The sequence below is a fragment of the Salvia splendens genome, chromosome 15, assembly GCF_004379255.2.
Source record: "Salvia splendens isolate huo1 chromosome 15, SspV2, whole genome shotgun sequence".
Lineage (NCBI taxonomy): Eukaryota > Viridiplantae > Streptophyta > Magnoliopsida > Lamiales > Lamiaceae > Salvia > Salvia splendens.
The window spans coordinates 4,048,094-4,059,597 of record NC_056046.1 but is presented as its reverse complement, the minus strand read 5'-3'; the positions used below and the strand labels follow the sequence as shown (position 1 = coordinate 4,059,597).

Below are 11,504 nucleotides of genomic sequence, written 5' to 3'. Positions count from 1 at the left end.
TATAAAAAAATTTAAAAATAATAAAAAAATCAAACAACCAGGTTTTCATGCTTTCCAACTTATCCTTTCTTCTACCTTGGCAGCCTGCAAACAACTTTCTTGAAACCTTTCCTTGTCTAATTTATCATAGCAAACAATAAACAAAAACAAAAAGTTTGCTTTTACATTTCATTTTATTTGTACATAGTATTAGTTAAAAGGTATTAAAATTAGGACTTGGACTAATAAGGTCTTATTTGACCATAATATAGGAGATTGAAAAGCAGAACACAGAACGAGAAGACATTGCTCAGATTAACATTAATTTGAAGAAAACAAACAAATACTAGTAGAGTATTAGTAATGTATAAGAATCAATACACTAATCTACACTATTTACAGCAATCAAACATCTATGTTGATGTAAATTAAGTAGTAAATGTATTACACTCAGGCTTAAACACAACAAACAGCATCCACTGAAGAAATGCAATATTTTTCTCCACTTTAATGTAAATTAAACTCCCAAAAATTGTATATGAACCAAAAATCAAGATGGGTTGATTTTCTTCAATCGCAACAAATTGGGCATCGTATAAGCCCGTTTTCGTTGCAATCGGGGCATCTCTTGAACCCGCATTCCTCATTGTCGTCGCCGTCGTCGTCATCACCATCATTTCCATCTCCATCTTCATCTTCATCTTCATCTTCATCTTCATCTTCATCTTCATCTTCATCTTCATCTTCCTCTTCCTCTTTGTTTTCGGAATCGGCGTCATGGTATATTTTACAACTCCCCGAACACGTCTCGCACGGGACGAACCTGACGTCACCGCACGCTTCACATCCGGCGGCGAGCCCTCCGTCATCGGCCGGCTCGCAATTCTCCACCAGCTTCCCCAGCATACCTTCCTCGTTGAGGCGGCGAATCTCGTCGGCCCCGCCGACAAGCTTCCCGCCGAGGAAGACACTAGGGAGGCCAATGCCGCCGGCCTCCGCCGCCAGCAGCGCCGTCTTGAGCTCCTCCTTGAAGCCGGAGTGCATCGACACGTCCCTCTCGTCGACCTTCGCCCCTAATCCCTTCAGCATCACTCTGACGTGGCAGCAATCCTCGTACGTCTTCCTCACGCCGCGCAAGCTCGTGAAATACACGATCAATTTATACTTCTCCTTTTCGCTCTGTTTTTCTTCTTCTCCGATTGCACGGAGGTGGAACGGATTCGCCGGAGGGAGATCCTCCAGCGCCTTCCGCAGCGTCGCGATTACGCCGGTGTCGAATTCGGAGGCGATTGAGGTGTCGTTGGAGCTCGTCTCGGTGTCGCCGTCGCTGCTGCTGCTCCCGCCGCCGCCGCTGATTTCCTTGACGCGCGGTGTCGGCTGATCGTCGGCGGCGCCGACGTGGAAGGAGAAGCTGCGGAAGTGGGCGTCGCGGAGGGGGCTGGAGTCCTCGAGCCCCTCCATCATCTCCCAAGCGTCGATCGTCTCCGGCTCACCCGGCGGCGTAATGACCGGAGTCATGGGGGGCAATTTGGGGATTTTGGAGTCGATCATGTGGGACCATGTCTTCGCCTCAATCATCCCCATCGCGAATTCCTCTTTCACCGTTGAGATTATCTCTTTCTCTTTCTCTTTCTCTGCATCTTCAATTGATGGTTTCTGATTCCGATCGTCGGTGGATTTGTCGGCGGCGAGGGTTTGGATCAAGGGATCGAGCTTGAGGGATCCCAATGTGGAGGAAGTGAGGGCCACGAGATGGTAGCTGTCCCCTGTTTTCTGCGGCGGGTGGTGCACGTGCATCGAGTAGCTCCGCCGCACCGGAGAGTAGGGGTGCTGGCAGCTCCGGCAGACTTTCGGCTTCGACGTGGTGCAGCCCATTGCTCGATCAAAGGCGATGCACACACAGAATATTCGTATTTATAGCCAATGAAATTTTCGAGAAATATTAACTTTATGAAAAGGCGTTCATGTGAATGGATTGGATGAGCATGAGCTGTGTGTAATTGATGGATTTGTTAGAAACACTAAAACAATTGGGAAAAATCGAGGAAACTAAAAGAATTGGATTAGAAAAAAGGAATGTGGAAATTTTTTTCAAGAAAACATCAATTCAACGCCATGATTAACAAGGCGACAAGAGATCTGAAACAAAAGACAATGCAAGAATTGGGAATTTGTAATAGAATTCAGATTTAGAAGAAATTCAGAAGAAAAACAAGAAAAACCTTTTCCCAGTCAAAACCACTACACAAGGAAAGGAAGACTGCTTCTTTTCTTGCTTACATCTCTCTCTAGAAAGACTGAAGAAAAATTTAGTCTGAGATGGATTGGGATTTTACTGAGTGGTGCACAACAATCAGGAGAAAATCAATTTAAAAAATGAGAAGGGAATGTCTCCTTTCTAAGTATTTATTTTGTTTAGATTTTGTTAATATCATTAAAGAATTATAAAAAAAATTGTGGCAAAAAGAGAGTGGATGACGGGAAATGCGGGAGTTATTGCTTGAATGGCTTTCATCGATTAACAATAGTGGAAGCCCACAAAAATTGAATTTGTATTACTATTAGACGGCTGAATTAGTATATTCTTTAAATTAATTATATTTTGAATTAAATTATGGTCGCCACTAAGATAGAGGGGATTTTTGAACTGAAATTGGGTAGTGGTGGAATATATTTCAGGAATCGATTGTTTTATTGGTTAGGATTAAGAAATGCAACATTTCACTAATTTGTTATAGCATTTCCTTTTTGGTGTATTTTATTAACATGGTTGTTATAGGGCAGAGCTAGTCATACCTAATGTGTCCATACATGTAGGATATTTTTGTAATTTAAAAATTTAATGGATCTAGTAATTAAGATGTCACTAATGCAGATTAATACTTTGTTTCAATAATACCCTTAGCCGAGATTTAGGAATAGATTGGCAAAATTGAAAAGTCAAATTTTAAATTTTAAATTTTCAAGTTCGATTTCTTTCTAAAGAAACAAAATACTTCCCCATAAATTAATTTAACTAATTCAGTTAATTTGAGGCCCTCGTTTTCAGATACGTTACACTTAATTTAAACCTTTTTTAATTAATAAAAGAGTTCCTTATATTTCCATTGTAACAAAATATATTCAATATCGATGTAGTAAAATCATTTAACTAAAATAGTAGGAGTAGTATATTGATAGTCATTTTTCTCCCAAATTGATGGGGTAATATGTCAAAGTATTTGAATACGGAGTAGTATTAATTAAGATTTTTATTTTTATTTATTTCTATTATTATTATTTTTTATGTGATTGTCCATCATAATGTGGTTGCGTGATTTTATTGTTAATAAAATTCCAACCAATTTTTTTTATCAAACATACGGATAAATTACTAATTAATACACATAGCTTGAAATGTGAAAGCAAAACAGTTAGTACTAATTTATTCTATTGGAATATATAATCTCTAGAACGTATATTTCCTTTTTGACTCATCAAAAGAGATTTTCCTAATGCAATTCCGTGTTACAAAAGTCAGATTATTTTTTAGTCCAGCGTGACATGACAACAATGTCCATGATACTAAGTCCAAATTAGAAAATGAACATAGGAAAGCATCAAATAGCAAAAACAAATCAACTTGAAAAACAATTAAAAGCGACGAATAAAGAATTGGAAGTATCATTGTATGTCACTTGATTTGAGACAAACGGTAAGTGGGTCGAAAAATAATTTGTAGTACTATTTAGGCCCACATAATGATATTTACGCTTCTTTTTTTTTATTATTGACGTTTAGTGTTTAGTTGGTGCACTAGTAGTATGTATTATGCCACTATATGAATAATCTAGTTCAAAAAATGAAATGTTTAATATGTAAAAAATTACTATTTCTTGTGGAGTATGCCGTTTTATATTACAAAATACAACTTTCTTGTTTTGAATATAATTAGTACCCCATATAATTGTATATTAGATCTGTGAATCAATATATATTGTTAAATGATTTGTGAATCAAGGTTTGATTTTTCCATAAAACAAAAGGATCGGAATATGTGATATATCCATATCTTATTATTTTTGATAGTACTAATTATTTGATTTGGGATAGACTTCCTTCTTTCGCTATATTTATTATTATATTATACATTTGACCGCTGTTGGATTTTACAAGATATAAAACTATACTACTATTAAAGATCAAATTATGAGTAATATTAGTCGATATTTTTAGCTAAACCATAAAGTCGCATTGTACTTTATATTTTCAATTAAGAAAAAGGCTTTGGCAATATTAATACATAAGCATTACTTGATGGCCTCTAATTTCTAAATGTATGTCATAATTTGTAATGAGAGGCAAGCGTTTGTAGCTATCTAATGATTATATCAGTTTATTATTTAGCATTACGTGGCACATATAAAACTATTATTATTATTATCATTAGTACTGATTTCCAAATCCAACAATAATGGAGTAGTATTTTTTAAATCGCAAGGTGATGATCTAATCGAGTAATTTGCTTTAAATAAATATAAAACACTTAAATTTATCTTCATAAACACTCAACAACTTAATGTTTGTTGTATTATTTTTGCTTCAAGCATAATCGTAGATTTTATAAACTAAAGTAGTAAATAAATAATAAGTCATGAAGATTGATCCACCTTTGTGTATATATGTGGAGTGATTAAAATAAATGAACTTTTTATAATAAAAACTAATAAATCTTTTCAATTTTGTCATTAGGTCCAAAGTTATATGGTAAAAATCAATTCATCTCCTTATTACATAAATTCGTTGTATTCATATTTAAAAAAATGCAACCTTACTATTCTCAATATATATATGCCCTATATATGTATGTTTAATGATTGTTACATCCCTTTTTTGCTGGAAACTTTGTGTGAATTATATATATTCCTATATATTCTACGAAAGACCTTTTTTTTTTGGCGAGGTCATGTCTGGAAAAATTTCATGGTTTTATATATTATTTTTTTAAAATCTTTTTTATAGTAACCCCAATCCTAATTTTGTTTTATAGAGTTAAAAATCAGCAATAATATTGAGGTAGCATCCACAAAATTAGAAAAGAAATTTGTAATGGTTTTATAGTTCAATTTCAATCATAGGTATGGTACGGATAAATATTGACAGCATGGACAAATAGCGCATTGGGATTGGTGCTCTCTCCCTCGATTCTATCCTTTTCCCCTACACAATTATTTTCATTCACGTGAATGTCACGTTGCTCTAAGTCGAAGCTAAAATCGATGACCAGCTTCCATTAATATTGAGATTGAGCTTGCTGAGCTCAAAAAATTAAAACATAAAATAACTTCATTCTATTTAAAATGATAAAACTACATTAAATTCTATTCTAAAATTAATTGGTGTTGCAAGAGTTGGATTTTTTTTCTTATTAGCTTGGCATAAGGTATTTAATTTCTGTTTGTTGTTTGATTAAATAATTGTTCCCAACCTAATTTTTGATACGTTGAATCTAGATTTTATTGTATTTGGACTTTGGATTATTATTATAGGGTACGAAAGTAAAAATTAGATGATCTGCACATATGTAGAACAGCACCACTCAAATGGAAAAGTCACGACCTTATTGATGCATTTTTTCCCAAATGCTAGAGATTATTTTGGTTTTAATATGAAATAAAAAATAGCTATAATTCACCATCTCCAACCATTTGCACTAAACCCAAATTCATTTTTGAGTATATGTCACACCAAAAAATAGTTTTACTCTAACTATTTATACCAAATTTAAAATTTACACTATTTTTGAGTTTTGTCTCACAATTTTTTTGCAGTAATACCATATTTGGTGTTGTTTAAAAAAACATCAAAAATGGGTTTGAGTTTGGTGCATGGTAGGAGAAGATTTCTATACCAAAACTCATTTTTGGGTATGATTGGAGATGGTCTAATGTTGATTAATTATGGTGCTATATTAATAAGGTATGGGCATCCTTACTTACATTGTCGCAATAAAATACTACTCCCTTCCCCAACAATAAATTCTTTTTTAGTGCGTTCCATACAAATAGAAATATTTTATTTTAGAATTTTTTTGTTTCATATGAGATGTGACTTATTTTCCATTAATACATTTTTCTTTCTATTTTTCTTATTTTACTAATTTTACAGTAAAATTTGCATTGCTTCAAAAGTTTTTATTTTTAGAGGATAGATGGAGTATTATAATTAACGTGATCTAATTTTATAGTTTCCTTATGCGAATGGTATTTATCGAAAAAGAACAATAACAGAGATTATTATTTCTCTTTAAATCCGGCTAATATTCTCTTTAAATCCGGATTACTAGAAGTAACAAAATATTTAGAATCTTATTAATATTATTATTTTGATTGTAGATATTTAATTGAGGTTTGAGAGGAACAATCTTGAAGCATATGGGTAACATAAAGAATTCGAAAAATTGAAGCTTTGCCGCTGGCACACCACATCAATGTCGTCCTTTTCTTGGCTATGAAAACTTATGTTAGTAAACATATTTGATTTTGCTCACCAATAAAACAATAGTTCAATAAATTATTAAATATATACTCCTAATAATCGCACAAATGAAAACAACACTCTCACTACCGTTGGTGCGACTCTACTTTCAGTCAACCAAACTAAAAAAACTCTCCTAAATCCTAAAGACTGACTCAAGTAATGAAAATCTCGTAATCATAGGAGTATTAAAAAAATATTTTTTATTTTGTTTCACAAGAACATAGGTAGTATGATTTTAAATTTTGGGAGAGGATAAGCATTAACTTCACTTTCTCTGGTGTACTAATTGCTGCTTCTTGGTTATTATTGCTATCTAGTCAATTCGGATATAGGTCGATGTTGTCTTGCTGTAGCATTGTTTATTTCTTGTATTTTGCTAATTTGTTGTGAATGTCTTTATGTCTTGTATGTTATCCTTAATATCTGTCGCATAATCTTGCATATTGGATAACTGGATCCAAAGTTATAGTCCAATTAATTATGGCTAGTAATCTTGCATATTGTTCATTGCCCTATATTGGGGGTGATGGCAATGGCCGATAAGACAAATTTTAATCAAAAGTAAAAAAAAATAGAGGAGTAGTATTTTATTCTACTTTTACCCTAGCACAATGATCGTGTACCGCCCTTTCCCTTTTTCATTCCCATTTAACTTTCCATTTCCAGTCTTATTATCTCATTAAATAAAACCCATACATATTCTTTATTTTAAAAAGCATCTTCATTGTTAATGTCCAATTAAAATTAAGGGCTACAAATAAAAGTATTCTAAAAAAAAATAAAAGATTAAAGTATAATAGACAACAGTGTTCTCAACTTAATACTAACATTTTTCATTGCACCCTCAGATTCAGCTAATATAATTTTGAAAATTGTTCTTATACAAATATAATCAGTTTGTTGTAACACCGTTTTAGTTCCATGTTAAAAAAAAGATTAAATTTATTGAAATGCGAACTAATCATCAATTCGTAGGGTTAACATCGCAGCTGGATACTTATGTATGTCAATATTATGGCCAATTGATTAGTTGTTACGAATCATAAAAAAATCAGCTCAATCCATTTATTGTCCCAATTAAACAAAACCAAACACGTTGCATATTTCTCAAACTTATTTATGGTTCTTGGCTGATGTGGAAGTAGGTTGGTTATCAATTCTTTTCACATTGCAAATAACCAAATTAGGAATGACAAGTAAGAGCATCTCCAATGCCTGGATGTCCCACTCGGACATCCACTAGTACTTCCCAAAAATACCTTCTGCCACGTCACTAGGACTTCCCATCCCACTGCCACGTCACTAGGACTTCCCCTGCACAATCCGCCCTTCCCATCGCCATTTCCACTAGGACTTCCCGCAATAAAAAAAATCACAAATTCACAAATAAAGCAATTTACGTTTACGGAAATAAAATTTCAACACGAATACGAATGAGAAAAATTTACCTATATATAGAGTTTTTTTTAAAAAATTTAAATTAAATACCGGACGTCCGACCCACGCCACAATGGCGGACGTCCACCCGCCCGTCGCCCGCACGTCCGAGGACATCCGACGTCCTTACGGGACGTCCGTATCCGACTTGTCACGCCACAATGGCGGACGTCCCGATCACCCGTCGCGGATGTCCGACCGGACGTCCGCCATTGGAGATGCTCTAAGTCTCCAAATTTTGAAAAACTACACCAATTTATTTCTTTTATTAGTCAAACAAAACTCAACGCTCTCCATAATTGATTCAACAACTCACTTTATCTTCTGAATAAATCAATTCCAAACAGGATTTTATCAATGAGGACAACTATATGAGGCTAATTTGAAGCCCAAAATTGTATAGAACTAATCTCATTTTGATACATAATTACATTGAATAATGAAGATTGTAGATTGTAGCCCAATCTTTAGGATTTGATCCAATTATGTACTAGTAGGCCTTAGCCCAACAAAATAAATGGGCCTTATTGTGAAATTTTGACCTTGTTTTATTTCATGGCAATGGTTTTGGATTAGCTATTGATTCCATTTCAAATAGGCCTTTTTATTATTTTTTATTATGAGTTGGCATTTGGTTTAGGTCCTAATTAATTGCCTAATGTTAGGCTTAATACATATTAGCTGTTAAATTAATAAGACAAAAGAGCTTCAACTTGTATAAACTACTTTTGTTGGTTCTATTTGGTTTAGGCCCCATTAGCGTAATGTTAGGCTTACAAAAAATATTATCTTCATCTTGTAAAAGTAATTAATACGTGTCCCTTTAGAGGAAAATTTTAGGCTTTATGACTTTTTTTTTAATTTGTGAGAAAAAAGTAGAGGAGTTTGATCTCTAGACCTTTAATCTCGAGATAATTTTTTGCTTATAGAAAATATTTTCATCATTTGGATATCTCCGAAAGGATCGATTTAAATATCATTTAAATATTAGTATAATTGTTATCCAGTGAATCAAGATCGAAAAAAATATGTATTTTGCTTTTTAGGCTTCGATCATTTTAACTATTCCCTTTTAAAATCGAGAATTAATACAGAACATTTAATATATATATGGCTAGTTTCGTTTAACTATTTCCCTAATCAAATAAAGTGAAAGAGGAGTTGATAAATAACTCAAATTTTTTTTTTCTGTTCTAGGAAACTGGTATTTTTGGTGTGCATAGAAAATTCTTCATAATTAACGTTTTTTTGGTAAATGTCAATTTTATTGTCGATTATATTTCAATACAAACCAAATACTATGTAGTATTAAGCAAACATTGGGAAATGGCAATAAATATGTTTAAATGTCGGTGAAGCCGGAACCTTTTCACCCTTCATTTTTACAGTGTATCATTAATATCTTAATCCTCTATTTAAAGGCGGCTATCCAGTCCTAGTCTCCTAGGTACATAAATAAAATGAAGATGTCAAATGAACTTGGAACTAATTAATCAAGTTTTTTAAGGAAATCAATAAGTATTGATATAGTATTTATTATTTATGGGTGAGTAGTAGCTAGTTGAGGTTAAGATAGAATAATCCAAGAAATGATGTTTTAAAATTTTAGATTAGTGATGAATTAAAATTTGGCGTTAATATAGAGAAGGAACGTGATTGGTTGAAAGAAAAACGAAGGAAGATTTTAATAGGGAAGAGCACATGGGAAAGTGGGAGAGAAAATAATAAAAAAGAAAAAGAAAAATGAAGATAGGAGAGCATGGATTCCCTCCCACAACACAAAACATTCCAACTAAGGTGCCCATGTGAATTTAGCTTATTTTTAGGTCACAACCAGGTGGAACTCACCCATACCTCTCTCACCCCACATAGTTAAATTACATATATCAAAATCATGAATAATCAAATGCCTTTTTGCTTTGGTGGTTTCCGATAATCAGATATATTAACTTACGGTTTGAAAGTTCATCTAATTTATTGGGGGTGGACTGCGCTTGAAATAATGGCATGAATTATATGGTAATGCTTTCCAAATATAATTAATAAGAATAGAAAAAAGATCGGTATAAAGCAGGAAAAACTTCAGTGGTCTGGACATACTATCACGCGATGTGTCCATCCAATCACAATTTCAGAAAGAGAAAAAAAAAGGAAGAGACTGAATATTGTTATTGACTGACACACCACGTGTCAATTTGCCTGGACCACTGAATTTTTATTCGTCTAAAGCAGGGTATAAGGAAACACGCATTAGGTTGATTGTCGTCTCCATGTTAGAAAACAATACTACTACATATTTTCATCATTTCATGCATTCGTTGAACCTAAACATTTGATTTAATTACACCAAACTTCATAAATTATAGTGCTTATGATATTAACAAACATATGAGAGTGACATTTGTGGTTACTATTGAGTGAGTGCAGATTCATTTCCACGTTTGGGAGCTCTAGGTTTCACCCAACTTTCATAGGCTTGTTTGATTTGGGGAGCCTCTTTTTTGTTGCCATTCAAAATTCTTGCATTTCTCTATCCTTTGCCTAACACCATTTCCATCTTTATCATTTTTGTTAGAAAAATTGATTGATGTGTTGAAATAGAATGTGTGAGGTTAGGGAAATAGAGAGACTGTGTCATTCTTCTTTGTAACTAAATTTCCTTGCATTGATTGATATTTTGTGCAATATAAAACCACACCATTTTTGCTAATATTCCATTGAATTTAGCAAGAGGGTATTGATGCGTTTTACACTTTTACGTATTGGTATTTAGCATATAAATAAGTACTTAATTATTCTTGTCGTGTAATTTTTTTTTGTGATAAATTGTAATTTTACATACAGAGATGATTATTTTGCAATTTATTTTACTTAGCTCGTACATCTTCATGCATGTTATCGATATAACACATATAAGTGTTATAAAAACAAACCACGATATCAACATAATATTAAATTAAGTTAATAGTGAGCTTTATAGGTATCATTTGTAGACATTCCTTTGTATTTCTTCAATCATTTCACGTTCCATGCTAATAAAAAATGCTCAAGCTGCAATAATTCCGATAAAAATAACAAAAACTATTTTGAGTCCACGATGATGTTGAAAGGTGCTTCAAAATTGATATAAGTGATTTTTATTTTATTTTGTAATATTCCTTATTCGATGACTATACAACTTCTTTCTGTCCATTTCCATTCCAACAAAGTGGAGTAATCACGAATTTCATACTCTGCATTAAAAAAATCAAAATTTCGTATAATAGTATAATTTATTTGAGAAAAAAAGACATATATAGACACTACATATATATGCAAAGGAAATGTCCAAATTAACAGTCCTCCATAGTCACATTCCATATTTCAAATTTAATGATAAAATAAGAATGCATTAATATAATTACCTAACAATATCAGCTGGATATGAACGATTTAAATCGGTGTAATAAATTGAATAATCTCAAATTGTATGTAACTAATGCAAATGCTATGCATGTGGATTCACTTTCATTATATCAATATGAATTTATACATCAACACACTCATTATATCAAAATCTAAACACAATT

The 11,504-nt window shown here is 32.9% G+C and overlaps 1 protein-coding gene across 1 annotated transcript; it reads right to left on the bottom strand.

Moving 5' to 3' along the window:
• Window positions 1-272: 272 nt before the first annotated feature.
• On the bottom strand, window positions 273-2,474 carry LOC121768806 (uncharacterized protein At5g39865-like). Its single transcript, XM_042165362.1, has one exon. It carries the CDS (start codon window positions 1,852-1,854, stop codon window positions 550-552), a length of 1,305 nt encoding a protein of 434 aa, XP_042021296.1. The 5' UTR covers window positions 1,855-2,474; the 3' UTR covers window positions 273-549.
• Window positions 2,475-11,504: the final 9,030 nt, after the last annotated feature.

Excerpts from the sequence above, each read along its gene's own strand:
- LOC121768806 (XM_042165362.1), bottom strand. The coding sequence starts at position 1,854 with ATGGGCTGCACCACGTCGAAGCCGAAAGTCTGCCGGAGCTGCCAGCAC.